This window comes from Branchiostoma floridae, chromosome 12 (genome assembly GCF_000003815.2).
Source record: "Branchiostoma floridae strain S238N-H82 chromosome 12, Bfl_VNyyK, whole genome shotgun sequence".
In the NCBI taxonomy this organism is placed as follows: domain Eukaryota; kingdom Metazoa; phylum Chordata; class Leptocardii; order Amphioxiformes; family Branchiostomatidae; genus Branchiostoma; species Branchiostoma floridae.
Window position 1 is genome coordinate 506,827 of NC_049990.1, and position 13,750 is coordinate 520,576.

The 13,750-nt window shown below is 43.5% G+C and overlaps 2 protein-coding genes across 2 annotated transcripts in view; both read left to right on the forward strand.

Annotated features, from left to right (window-relative positions):
- The first annotated feature begins 308 nt into the window (after positions 1 to 308).
- LOC118427842 (cellular tumor antigen p53-like) lies at positions 309 to 4,176 on the forward strand. Its single transcript, XM_035837814.1, has 5 exons — positions 309 to 471; positions 778 to 875; positions 1,293 to 1,387; positions 2,377 to 3,011; positions 3,678 to 4,176. Exons 1-4 carry the CDS (start codon positions 324 to 326, stop codon positions 2,546 to 2,548), a joined length of 513 nt encoding a protein of 170 aa, XP_035693707.1. The 5' UTR covers positions 309 to 323; the 3' UTR covers positions 2,549 to 3,011; positions 3,678 to 4,176.
- A 599-nt stretch (positions 4,177 to 4,775) lies between these two features.
- LOC118427888 (vacuolar protein sorting-associated protein 16 homolog) overlaps positions 4,776 to 13,750 on the forward strand; it is a 17,658-nt gene continuing 8,683 nt past the window's right edge. Inside the window, exons 1-16 of the mRNA XM_035837850.1 lie at positions 4,776 to 4,862; positions 5,639 to 5,825; positions 6,415 to 6,543; positions 6,803 to 6,947; positions 7,461 to 7,579; positions 7,963 to 8,082; positions 8,948 to 9,003; positions 9,152 to 9,374; positions 9,632 to 9,636; positions 9,778 to 9,947; positions 10,557 to 10,609; positions 10,913 to 11,038; positions 11,759 to 11,886; positions 12,570 to 12,605; positions 13,089 to 13,197; positions 13,725 to 13,749. Of these exons, the coding sequence (XP_035693743.1) occupies positions 4,813 to 4,862; positions 5,639 to 5,825; positions 6,415 to 6,543; positions 6,803 to 6,947; positions 7,461 to 7,579; positions 7,963 to 8,082; positions 8,948 to 9,003; positions 9,152 to 9,374; positions 9,632 to 9,636; positions 9,778 to 9,947; positions 10,557 to 10,609; positions 10,913 to 11,038; positions 11,759 to 11,886; positions 12,570 to 12,605; positions 13,089 to 13,197; positions 13,725 to 13,749 (1,681 nt within the window). The 5' untranslated portion in view covers positions 4,776 to 4,812. The remainder of the gene's footprint in view (positions 4,863 to 5,638; positions 5,826 to 6,414; positions 6,544 to 6,802; positions 6,948 to 7,460; positions 7,580 to 7,962; positions 8,083 to 8,947; positions 9,004 to 9,151; positions 9,375 to 9,631; positions 9,637 to 9,777; positions 9,948 to 10,556; positions 10,610 to 10,912; positions 11,039 to 11,758; positions 11,887 to 12,569; positions 12,606 to 13,088; positions 13,198 to 13,724; position 13,750) is intronic.

The window sequence follows — 13,750 nt, forward strand, 5'->3', positions numbered from 1 at the left end:
AAGGGGTTTACTGTAGGGGGCTATCTGAGGGGGGCATCCTGAGGGGGGGGGGGGTTCTGTTCTATCAAACCCATATGACAAACCATACTAGCATGTTCTTATCCTAATTCATACCGGTAATTTTTTTATTATTCATATTGTATCATTGTCACATTCTATGTATTTCTTTATTATTTATCAATTGTAATCAATTTTTTTAAGTATAGAGGGGGAGGGTTAGTATAAGCTTTACATGCCTTTTCTACCCTCCTGCACCTGTTTTATCTATTGTTAATCACATCGTGTATCATGTACTTGTGCATATAAGTAAACAATATACGACTATGTGTTCCTTTTCCCCCAGTGGCGCAGTCTTGGGTCGTCAGGCCGTGAATATCAAGATCTGCTCCTGTCCCGGACGAGACCGAGAACAAGACGAGGACGCGCTCCTTCCGCAGCCCGCACCTGGGTCGAAGAAACGGCTGATGACAGGTAACGTCTGAGAAACATCCGAGGAGATTTTCAATGTCTTGTTCCTTTGTGAAGGCACTTCAAGAAAATGGTGACAGGTGGCCACTAGAGTACCTGGGATTTTTAGTGCTGGGAAAGATAATCTAAAGCACCACCGAAATGCAAAACAGAAAAAATATATAACTGCAAAAATGGTCACATGTACAGGTTTTGCTCAGGAAATACAAATGTTCAGTCCATTTCACACAAACCCTCAGGCATGTCACTGATTTATCTTCCTGAGTCTTGAAGTCTCCCTGACAATGTGACACGCCTTTCTTCTCCCAGACTCCAAGACGTCTCAGAAGAAACGTAAGAAGACCAGCGTCACCAGCAGTAGCAACGGCGTGGCGCATGACGGGGAGGTTTTTAATGTTCACTGGCAGGTAAGATTACACAAACAAACAAATAGACAAAAAACAAGAAAACAATATTGGGTCAGGCAGACAAAATATTTCAGCAAAACAAGAGTCCAACAGTTGCAGAAGAAGAAAGTGAAATGAACTGAATTGAAAATTGAATGTTTGAGGAACATGTGATATGACTTGGCACTAAGTGCAGTAATTTTTTGTATCATTTGAATTTTCCAGAGGTTTTGTTTATTGGTATTGTTCCATGTTTATTTTATGCAGAGAACCAGAGTTTATTTTGTATGGACATTCCATGTTTATTTTGTGCAGAGGCTCTGTTTATTTTAAGCAGAGCTCCCAAGTTTATCTTGTGCAGAGGCTCTGTGTTTATTTTAAGCTGAGTATGCGAGCTTATTTTGTACGGAGGTTCCATGTTTATTTTGTCCGTTTCAGATCCGCGGCAGAAAGAACTATGAGACACTGCTGCGGGTGAAGGAAGCTCTGGAGGTGCAACACCGGTGTGAGACTGACCCGCAGGTCACAGCACTGTGAGTGGAGTCTTTCTTGAGGGTTTGCATGGGGGGGTCCTGAAAACACTTATGCTAAATTCAGGAGGCTCACAAATGTGTTATGCTAAAAGTGAGAAACGCAATTAATTACTCAAAATTTGGCCACTTCACATTGAGTTGTAGGGAAAAGATTATCATAGGAAAGTAGAGCTGGTTGGCTTCGTCTTACATGGAAGGGCCATGAAGGCTGGCTTCCTGTCTCCTGCACAAAACATCAAAACAGATCCTGAATTGGAGGACAGGATTTTCTTAGCTAACATGTCATAGTTTTATCTGCTGAGATTTTCACTAGGATCCTTTTTTTAGGTATAAGGCCATGTTGATTTGATTATATGGATGACATTCTCTGGGAACTCCAAAACTGATGCGAGCGAGCGAATAAAAAAAAAGTTTGGCCCAAAAAAAAAAGTTGCCTTCAGTATGAAATCTAAGTGGTTAGGAAGGTTGAACATAGGACTAACAACACATAGTATGGTATACCAGCTGTTAGGTGTAGGGACCAGTACATCTTACCGGTGCAAAACGTTTTTTTCTTCTTGGACGAGGACCGATCCGAAAAAAACAGACCTGAAAAAAATCAGTGGAACGGGTTTCGCCAATTAGAAAATGGACAATACCAACAATAGATTTTTTTCTTTCTGTCCTTTCACATCTTATTCTTTCACTTTAGATTTATTTTGGCATTCTACGGCATTAGCTATCTGTTTTCTGATGCTTTTTTTCAATCTACGACATATATGTGCTCATTTTACAGCTGCTTTGCGCAATTTACTGTGTGGTTGAAAACTTTTTTTTTTTTGGAAACGGCCGAAAATTGATGCGAGCGCGGATGTCATCCATATAATCAAATCAACATGGCCTAACAATGAAATGATCCTACATAAGAAAAAAATGCTCTCCCACATTTAGCATGTTTTATTGTATGGATGAAAACACAAATGATGAATGAAAACTGTTTATACCTCCAGTCTTAGAACTGAAGAGGAGCAGCCAGAACAGCAACAGCCCCGCCCACCCACAGAGCCGACGCCCGACAACCCCCCAGCCAATCAGAGCCCAGCGGTGACCAGGCAGGCACAGAGCACGCAGGTCAGGTACACTCTGCGCCGGACCGTCTCCAAACCCAAAACCTGGGAGTGAACGACCTCTGCTGACCTCCGACACGTCCTTATAAGGAAAAAAGGACAAAAAAAAAGTAGCGAGTGGCTACGAACCAATCAGCAGTCGAGTCAGGCCCACAGTAACAACCAATGGGAGCCATGCTGTCACTTATGTACCAAATGTACAGGGTTTGTTCTGGTTACCCTGGTAACAGTTTACCCACTCTGCAGGTTACCATGGTAACAGTAAGCCTACTCTGCTTAGACTTCTGGTTACCGTGGTAACACTTAACTAACACTGGGAGGAAAGCAGTATGTCTCAACTCTGGGGAACCAATGGTGTGGCGCCACCTCATGCTGGTTGCTATGGGTTACAGCCAATGAGAGCCCAGATGAGAAATCCCTCTGTATTCTTGTACTAGTTGTAGGTTGCAAAGACCAATATAGAATATTGATAACCTACTAGTATATCATTATCAATTATTTACCTTTGTAGTTTAGAGGTATTGTTGATAACGTCGTTGATCATTTTGTAATTAAGTCCTCAAAAGGAAGTCGAATTTCAGGAATAGAAGTTTTCTTTATTTATGTTTTACTCCAACTGACATTTATTTTACCTTGGAGGAAAATTGTTAACTTTTGTTTTGTTTTCTCTTCATGAAGTGAAGTGGAATATTCCTCATGTTGTCTGATGTCTCCAAACCCAAAACCTGGGAGTGAACGACCTCCGCTGACCTTCCACATGTCCTTATAAGGAAAAAAGGACAAAAAAAAGTAGCGAGTGGCTACGAACCAATCAGCAGTCGAGTCAGGCCCACAGTACCAACCAATGGGAGCCCTTCTGTCACTTATGTACCAGATGTACAGGGTTCTTGCACTGTTCTGGTCACCCTGGTAACAGTTTACCCATTATGCAGGTTACCATGGTAACAGTAAGCCTACTCTGCTTGGACTTCTGGTTACCCTGGTAACACTTAACTAACACTGGGTGGATAGCAGTATGTCTCAACTCTGGAGAACCAATGGTGTGGCGCCACCTCATGCTGGTTGCTACGGGTTACAGCCAATGAGAGCCCAGATGAGAAATCCCTCAGTGTTGTAGGACCAATATAGAATATTGATAACCTACTAGTATATCATTATCAATTATTTACCTTTGTAGTTTAGAGGTATTATTGATAACGTTGTTGATCATTTTGTATCTTCATGAACATAGTTTACAGGACATATTCTTACATAGTGTAAGGTGAGCCAAGAAAGATAGAAAGTCCTAAAAAGGAAGTCAAATTTCAGGAATAGAAGTTTTCTTTATGTTTTACTCCAACTGACATTTATTTTACCTTGGAGGAAAATTGTTAACTTTTATTTTGTTTTCATGAAGTGAAGTGGAATATTCCTCATGTTGTCTGATGATTTTTACATTTTGTTTGTACACATGTACTTGACAGTCTTTTATTTATACTACCTTGTTGTATTGTGACCAAGGCTTTTTGTTAAAATATGATTTCTGCGTCAAAGTTTGAAAAATGTATCTTACAAAGTAAGGCTGTAAACTGTACTATGATACTAGCTTTTCCACATATTGTTAAGTTTAAGTTGAAGATACAAGTTTCTATGTTCATTGTAAGATAGTCTTTATGATATTAATAAAGTTACTTCCAAGTTTTACGGGTTGTCTTCTATGTGTTTGTTTGCCATGGAAATTTAATTTTATGAATGTGGTATGGAAAAACATCAGAGAACATTGAAAGTTTGGAACAATAAAGACAGCATAACTTGCACACTTTTCTCTCATCTGATAAAAAATGGCAGTTCCAGAAACTTGCAGTATGAAAAGTTGTCTCAGTCAAGAAACTTTTATGCTGCTGCAAGTCTTCATTCTTGAGGGGAAAATGAAACTTTGCAACTGCCCAACACAAATGTCTGCAAACGTTTTATCTTAGGATAGATGCGATAACATAATATAGAGAGAGTATCAAGATAATTTTAACAGACCAGCAGGCAACAATAAGTGAGAGAAACGTCAATGAATGTTAGACATCAAGGTAATAAGATATGCCAAATAGCAGTTACTCTAGCAACTGGATATGTTTTTATCACCAAACTAATGATTTCATTTCATGATTGTTAAAAAGCACTATGTACATATAGTCAAAATAACTTATCGCACATACCAGTACACTTTTTTTGGGGCAGCAGCAAATTATACATTGAAAACATGGACATGCTGACATGTCGCACACTTAGTGGGTAATCAGGTATGTAACATGGTGACCTTTGACCTGTAGATAGGGAGGAAGCAAGATGGCGCATGTGACTGGCGATTGGAACCCGCTGGGCCAGGTGTTTTACAGGTCAGGTATTTCTACACGGCTACGTCACGGGCACAAGCTGCATGTGAACTTGAGAAGTAGTATCTTAGCTTGTAGGAGAGGTGCTGGAGCTGTTGTTATGTTGCGGGAAAAAAGGTTTTCAGACGGCCTACTTCGGCCCAAGGCAGACCCACCCTCCCGAACAGATCATCTACAGTGTATGAGACCATGTCTAGGGGAGAAATAGACGTTAAACAAGGACCAGAACAACGGATTTCACAGTTGTACAAACAACACAGCACCTGGAAATATATCTTGATAGATAAAGTAAAATATAAGTAAGTGCATGCAACATACTCACTGACTCTAATACTCTGGAACTAACGTTACTATTAAGGCCGCCGACTTCGACCGTAGTTGGCATGGTATCAAGGTACTAAAGATGGAAGAATGAATGTGTGTGTGTGTCTGTGTGCATGTGTGTGTGTGCGAGTCCGTGTGCGTGCGCGAATGTGTGTGCTTGTGTATGTGTGTGTGTGTGAATGTGTGTGTGTGTGTGTGAGTGTATAAATGTGTGTGTGTGTGTGTTTTGTGGGTTATTATTATCATGACAAATTATCTACACTAGTAATCTGTTACATGCAGGAAGTGCTTTGCCCCACCCTTATTGATCAGTAACTGTTTTATATTGTCAGGGTAATCTAGTATCTACACTTGTGAATCTCTTATTTCTACATGTAGATATCAGGTATATATTCCCCCACCCGATGATCAGTTTATACTGTTCTGAAAGCTGAATTTCCCGTTTCTGACACCAGGAAGCAGGAGATCTACTCCATGGGATGGCGCGACATCGACCTGGACAAGTTCGTGGTCGCCGCGGCGCCGTACGGCGGGCCGATCGCGCTGATACGGGACGAGACTAAGCTGGTGCGCGTACAAGGCAGCATCCGCCCTGTTATCTACATCTACACTTCCTCTGGCAGGGAGATCTCATCTATACGGGTAAGGGGAGGGAGGGAGGGAGTTTGGGGGAGTGAGTGAGTGAGTGAGTGAGTGAGTGAGTGAGAGACAAAGCTGGTGCGCGTACAGGGCAGCATTCGCCCTGCCATCTACATCTACACCTCCTCTGGCAGGGAGATCTCGTCTATACGGGTAAGGGGAGCGAGTGAGTGAGAGACGAAGCTGGTGCGCGTACAAGACAGCATCCTCTGACAAGGATAAAATTCTGATGGGCCAGGGATGCTGTGGCCTAGTGGAACAGTAGTGATGTGATGAACTCTGACCTGTTTCCATATTTGCCCAGTGGAACAGTGGTCATATGATGAACTTTAACCTGTTTCCTTATTGCACAGTGGAACAGCGGCCATGTGATGAACTCTGACCTGTTTCCTTATTTGTCCAGTGGCCATGTGATGAACTCTGACCTTATTCCTTATTTGCCCAGTAGAACAGTGGCCATGTGATGACCTCTGACCTTACTCCTTATTTGCACAGTGGAACAGTGGCCATGTGATGACCTCTGACCTGTTTCCTTATTTGATGTGGCCATGTGATGAACTCTGAACTCTGACCTGTTTCCTTATTTGTCCAGTGGAACAGTGGCCATGTGATCCACCTGGGCTGGTCCTGCAGCGAGGAGCTGCTGTGTGTGCAGGAGGATGGCAGCGTTCTCGTCTACGACATCTTCGGGCAGTTCAAACGTACCTTCAGCATGGGCACCGTGAGTCGACTCGGTTTATGTCTATGTTTTTTTTTTATAAAGAGGTCTAGAACCCTGGCTACTTGTGTTGTTGATATCTATCTGTTTTATTTGCCGGGACTTTATTTCGTTGTAGAAGAAAAAATCAGTTTTTACAATGTTTTTGCATTGAGAAAATTCTATAGTGCATGTTGAAGTAGTACATGAATTTGCATTGTCAGGAATTTGCAGCGGAGACGTCACATTGAAAACTGATGTTTTTTGCCGTTTCCCTCTGCAGGAAGCGAAGGAGATGAAGGTGCGAGACTGCCGCATCTTCAACAGCCACCAGGGCACGGGGCTGGCGGTCATGACCAGCTCATACCGCATCTTCATGGTCAACAACGTGGACGAGCCCCGCATTCGCAGGATGGCCGACGTGCCAGGTAGGGGAACAGCAAGGGGAGATCCTGGGGGTACAAGAACATTGGTGGGAGATACCGAGGGTATGGGAACAGTGGTGGGAGATCCCGAGGGAAAAGGAACGGTGGTTGGAGATCCCGAAGGTGTTGGAACAGTGGTGGAAGATCTGAAGGATAGGAGAACAGTGGTGGGAGATCTGAAGGGTAGGGGAACAGTGGTGGGAGATCCCGAGAGTGTGGGAACAGTGGTAGGAGATCCCGAGGGAACGGGAACAGCGGTGGGAGATCCAAAGGGTATGGGAACAGTGGTGGGAGATCCCGAAGGTGTGGGAACAGTGGTGGGAGATCCCCAGGGTATGGGAACAGTGGTGGGAGACCCGAGGGTATGGGAACAGTGGTGGGAGATCCTGAGGGTATGGGAACAGTGGTGGGAGACCCAATGTTAACTGCAAAATGCATTTTAGAGCTTATGTTGCACATTTTAAGCAAGAAAAAAAAGAGAAATTAGTCTTGTGTGTGATTTTCCGTCCCTGCCAGGTCTGGACGCCCCTCCCAGCAGCTGGGTGGTGATCTCCCAGGACCGACAGTCCCGCGTGCTGCTGGCGCGGGAAAACGATCTGTACCTGCTGGACCACGGCGGGCAGTACTCCAGACAGGTGGGTCTATTTGTCCATTCTGTTGATGCATGTTTCCCATGGTACCAGAAACCAGACGGGCAAAGGGTCGGGAGGTGAGAGGAAGTACAGTTCAGAGTTAGAAGAATTAGTCATTTATCAACCTTGGCTGCCAGACATTCCTGCAGAGGTAGAGGCACACACAGAGATGGCCGCGTGTTTATTTGTTTACTTGTTTATCTGTTGTCCCCAGCTTGCCCCAGTAAGCCAGCAGGTCGAAGCGTACACAGAGATGACCGTGTGTTTGTTTGTTTGTTTACTTGTTTATTTGTTGTCCCCAGCTTGCCCCAGTAAGTCAGCAGGTACAAGCGTACACAGAAATGGCCGTGTGTTTGTTTGTTTACTTGTTTACTTGTTGTCTCCAGCTTGCCCCAGTAAGCCAGCAGGTCGAAGCGTACACAGAAATGGCGGTCTCCTTCAACAACAAGTACCTGGCGCTGTTCACCAACACGGGGCTGCTGTGGATAGGGTCATCCGATCTGGAGGTGCGTCGTTTTGTTTGTTTGTTTGTTTGTTTGTTTGTTTGTTCGTTTGACATAACTGTTGAAAGCTTCTTTCCTAAAACTACATCTTTATGGGACTTCCTCATGATTGCTTCCCTGAGGGGTAAAGCCTTAATGTTTTTGAGTTAAAAGTGAACAAACATTTGTCATCACAATACAGTACAGTAACACAAAACATTGGAGTGGTTCTTAGATCTTTGTTTTGTGCTAAAGCTGAGGTAAATGAAAACGAAAAAAGTGCCTTTAGGCATGACACCAGTTTTGTACGGAAGTTACAAGCTGTAAGACTGGACTGTAAGGTTTGATCCACTCACACTGGGAAGGGCCCCCGTACTCTTTTTTATACATTTTAGTATAATGGTGGGATCTTTAAATGTTAATGTGCTTGACGTGTGGCTCTCCTCAGAGATGGGCCTCCAGCTTTTAACTTTATGTCTGGTCCAATTTTCCTGGGTTGAATGAGAAAATAGGTGTTAAGTGCTTTCTGAAGGTCACAACATTTGGGCCTGCTTAGGATTTGAACCCAGTACCTTTAGATTTTAATTCAGGATCCGGGAGTCCAGCATTCCATCTACATGTAAAACATTTAAAAAACACAGTGGATGGATGTCAACAATATTAGACTTGGGATGTTTACAACGTTAGACTCGTCAGCAGGCTATCCTTACCTTAGATCACAAGGAAGTAGGTTAGTCACGACTTTGACAAGAATTTTATTAGCTCTCTTGTTCTAATGGATGCGCTGAAGCTACAACCAGCCTTTGGTGTAACACATTGATATTGTACACAGTATCATACATTTTGTGAATGTTTCTAGTGTTGAGGTTTTGTGTCTTTGATCCCCCAGAGAGCGTACTGTGAGTTTGATACCAAGTGTCCGCAAAGACCCAAACAACTGGCATGGTGAGTACTCACTACATGTATATATGGTTTCCTTTAGTCAGTATTGACCATGGTAAAATCCTAATTGATATCAGCCTTACAGCATTGGCTGTGGCTAAACAGTCCTATATGAGAATCACACCTGTCTCACCTGTCCATTGTTCCACAGGTGTGGTACAGGTGCTATAGTAGGTTACTGGGAGAACATACTGCTGATGGTGGGCCCAGGGAAGGACTATGTGAAGTATAACGTAGACAGTACTGTGCACCTGTCTCACCTGTCACACCTGTCTCACCTGTCCATTGTTCCACAGGTGTGGTACAGGTGCTATAGTAGGTTACTGGGAGAACATACTGCTGATAGTGGGCCCAGGGAAGGACTATGTAAAGTATAACGTAGACAGTACTGTACATCTGTCCCACCTGTCTCACCTGTCACACCTGTCACACCTGTCCATTGTTCCACAGGTGTGGTACAGGTGCTATAGTAGGTTACTGGGAGAACATACTGCTGATCGTAGGCCCAGGGAAGGACTATGTGAAGTATAACGTGGACAGTACTGTACACCTGTCTCACCTGTGTCACCTGTCACACCTGTCCCACCTGTCTCACCTGTCACACCTGTCACACCTGTCCTTTGTTCCACAGGTGTGGTACAGGTGCTATAGTAGGTTACTGGGAGAACATACTGCTGATGGTGGGCCCAGGGAAGGACTACGTTAAGTATAACGTAGACAGTACTGTCTCACCTGTCACACCTGTCTCACCTGTCTTACCTGTCCTTTGTTCCACAGGTGTGGTACAGGTGCTATAGTAGGTTACTGGGAGAACATACTGCTGATGGTGGGCCCAGGGAAGGACTATGTGAAGTATAACGTGGACAGTACTGTACACCTTGTCCCAGAGCTGGACGGACTCCGCATCCTCAGTAACTACAGCCACGAGTTTCTGCACAAAGTTCCCAGTGAGTAAAACCAGACTTGTTGAACTTCTTGTGTGTGTGTATGTCCGTGCAAGGTCACAGCATTTAAACCCACTAGGGATTTGAACCAAGAACCTTTGGATTCCAAGCCAACAACCCTAAACACTAGGAATGGGTACCAGTACAAAACCATTTTTTCTTGTGGGACCGGTAAAGAAAAACGGACCTGAAAAAAATCAGTGGACTGGATGTAGGACTGATTTGAAAATGAACAGATTATATTGGCAGGCATTCATGTGTTTTGGAGCTTATGGTAAAAGGAAAGATCAAGAGCGAAGTAGAGGAGAGTTGATGGCCATTTTTCCAGAGCTTCTATGGTCAGTTAGTGTTGTTTACATGAAGGTCAATTCCTGGCTGTGCAGAGAGAGTAGTTGCCCCACCCATTATACATAGAAGAATGATTTGCAGCACTATTCCAATGCTCTGTAGGTTTTTTAATGGTTTCAGTTTCTAGACTTAAAATAATAAAACATTGTAGACTTCTAAAGTGGCAGATCTAAGCATTGCAGTGTTGAGTCTGTATTATATAATAATAATAATATATCATTTACACCCTCTTCTTCGGTCAGTGTTGTGAAGTGTGTGTTTAAGATGGGTCCATCGAGCCAGGTGCCATGCTGTATGAAGCCTCCAGAGAGTTCCAGGTGTGCTATATTATATTATATACAGGTGCGGTTAGATGCTGGAATCATTGTTAGACCTTCCCCCGAGTAACTTAAGGTGTAATGAAATTAACACATTTGGCAAGAGGATACATTCTTAGCAGCTACCTGCACCTACACTGGTCCATGTACTGGGTTTATATGGCAAGATTAGTATGTGTGGATAAGTTTGTTTGTTTGTGTGTTTATTTACAGAATGGGAGTCCGAAGAGTACTAGTATGTGTGGATGGCAGATGAGTATGTGTGGATGGGTTATGTTTGTTTGTTTATTTGTTTGTTAACAGAACGGGAGTCCGAAGGCAGACGAGTACATCCGGATGATCCAGGACCGGCTGCAGGTGGCGGTGGACCAGTGCATCCAGGCGGCAGGGTGTGAGCACGAACCGACGACGCAGAGAATGCTACTCAGGGTAGGTACAGCCTTGGTACAGCCTTGGTACAACCACGCAGAGGATGTTACTCAGGGTAGGTACAACCATGGTACAACCATGGTACAACCATGCTATAACCTCAGTACAACCACACGCAGGCGGCGGGGTGCGAGCACGAACCGACTACACAGAGAATGCTGCTCAGGGTAGGTACAACCATGGTACAACCTCAGTACAACCATGGTACAACCACACACAGGCGGCGGGGTGCAAGCACGAACCGACCATGCAGAGGATGTTACTCAGGGTAGGTACAACCTAGGTATAACCATGGTACAACCTCAGTACAACCAGGGTACAACCATCCAGGTGGCGGGGTGCGAGCACGAACCGACCACCCAGAAGATGTTACTCAGGGTAGGTACAACCATGGTACAACCTCCGTACAACCTCAGTACAACCACACAGAGGATGCTGCTCGGGGTAGGTACAACCATGGTACAACCTTGGTACAACCATCCAGGTGGCGGGGTGCGAGCACGAACCAACGACGCACAGGATGTTACTCTGTAGTTGTCTTTTTTTCAGCTTATGCATGTATGACACATGTTAGTTTAGACTGAGATTGTTCATTTTTTACTGTTAATTGTTGTCGATTATGTCTTGATTACTTTCCCTCCCTCCCTCAGACCGTGTCATTCAGGAAGTGTTTCCTGAGCAACATGATTGATTATTTATTGATTATTGATTCTTTTCCAGGCAGCATCATTTGGAAAGTGTTTCCTGAGCGACATGAACCCGGAACCGTTTGTGCGGATGTGCAGAATGTTGCGAGTGCTGAACTCGGTCCGAGACTTCACCATCGGGATCCCGCTCTCCTGTGCACAGCATCCTTGTTCATAGATACTTACAACACATAAATACACACATAGATACCTGGTCACAGTATCTTTCTTTTTAATGTACTTACTTCCTCACACACATAATACATACATACATGCACACATAGATACTCACAGGCCGAGACTTCACTATAGGGATCCCGCTCTCCTGCGCACAGTATCCTTCATAAATACACCACAAATCACAAATACACATAAATACACACACAAATACACACACAAATACTTATAATTCATAATACAAACATAGATACCCATAAATACACTTATAAATGCACCTTTGACCCTTTACTGATGTCACACTTCCATTCTGGATGTGTGACTTAGTAATTGGGTCATTTCAACTTGAGAAGGATCAGAGGACTGATAGAAAGCTTGTTTGTAAGCGCCTTATTTTGTGTACGGATATAAAGTCTTAAAATTGTAACATGAGCACCCATAAGTACATACATAATTCATAAATGCTCCCATAAGTACATACTTTGTCAATGAATGTTGGACATCCAAGTAATAAGATACACCAAACAATAGTTACTCAAGCAAGTCGGGATATGATTGTCCAAAATTATTATCCAGTTGCTTGAGTAACTATTATTTGCCATAACTGATTGATAGTTTTGTTCAGTTTGTGTTAAAACCACATGATGTCCACCTTAACCCCCACCCAGACTGGAGCAGCTATCCATGCCAGTACTGACAGACAGGTGAGGAGATCTTGTCTTTTCTTGGTTCCTTCTGTAGATGTTCAGTACTGACAGATCATGTCTTCTCTGTGGCCCTACTGGAGAAGCTGACAGTTTTTTTTTTAACTGTGGTAGAAATGATTCAGGCAAAGTTGAACTGTGACAGCTAAACACAAAAATTAAACTGACACAAATTTTTGACTGACCAACTCCATTCTTTAAGTTGTAGATAAATGAGGAATCCACCGTTTCTGTGACGTCACTTTATGCAGACAGAAGAGATATTGAAAGCATTTTGTCCACTTATAGTGCACATCCAGTCTCCTGTGCCTTCAGTTTTTCTGCCTCTGGAAAATGATCACCTCTGCTATACATACCCATAATGACGATACCGTACCCTTGTTACCAAAGGTATTTAGTTAGTTGTGCCACTAAAAAAGCTCTTAGCTTGAGTACGGCACCACTGCGCATGTATTTTGTATCTTGAGTTTTTATGCCCCACAGACTGGTCCTGAGAAGACAGTACCCGCTGGCTATCCGCATCTGCCAGTACCTGAAGATGCCGGATGCTGAGGGTGTCAGCCGCATCCTGGCACACTGGGCCTGTTATAAGGTATGCACAAACAAACAAACAAACAAATAAACAACTAAACAAACAACCTGGTCTATAGGACCACACATCCTCATGCACTGGATCTGTAATAAGGTATGGACAAACAACATACATCAGAGTTAAAGTGAAGTAAACTTAGTGTTACAATGTTAACTATCTCTCTCCCAGCTTTCAGGTGAAGTGTTGAAAGTTTCATGTGGAATGCCAACTGTCTGTCCAGTTAAGGGTGAAGTAAAAGTGAGTGTTCAGAGTAAGAACACTGTCCAGTAAAGGATCTGATATAAAAGCTCCTTGGTAAAACTCTTAGTGTTGAGAGTCAGAACGTCACATGTACAATGTCGACAGTCCCAGCTTTAAGGTGAAGTGTTGAAAGTTTAATGTGCAATGCCAGTTGTCTGTCCAGTTAACGGTGAAGTAAAAGTGAGTGTTGAGAGTAAGAACACTGTCCAGTTAAGGGGCTGATATAGAAGCTCCTTGGTAAACTCTTAGTGTTGAGAGTAAGAACGTCAACCATCCCCCCCCCCCAGGTGCAGCAGACACCACGTGACGATGG

What these genes read in the sequence shown, in the direction of transcription:
- LOC118427842 (XM_035837814.1), top strand. Translation starts at nt 324, where the DNA reads ATGTGTTCCTTTTCCCCCAGTGGCGCAGTCTTGGGTCGTCAGGCCGTG. An exon ending in GAAGAAACGGCTGATGACAG is followed by an intron (nt 472 to 777) that starts GTAACGTCTGAG and finishes TTCTTCTCCCAG; the next exon opens with ACTCCAAGACGTCTCAGAAG. An exon ending in GACCCGCAGGTCACAGCACT is followed by an intron (nt 1,388 to 2,376) that starts GTGAGTGGAGTC and finishes TTATACCTCCAG; the next exon opens with TCTTAGAACTGAAGAGGAGC.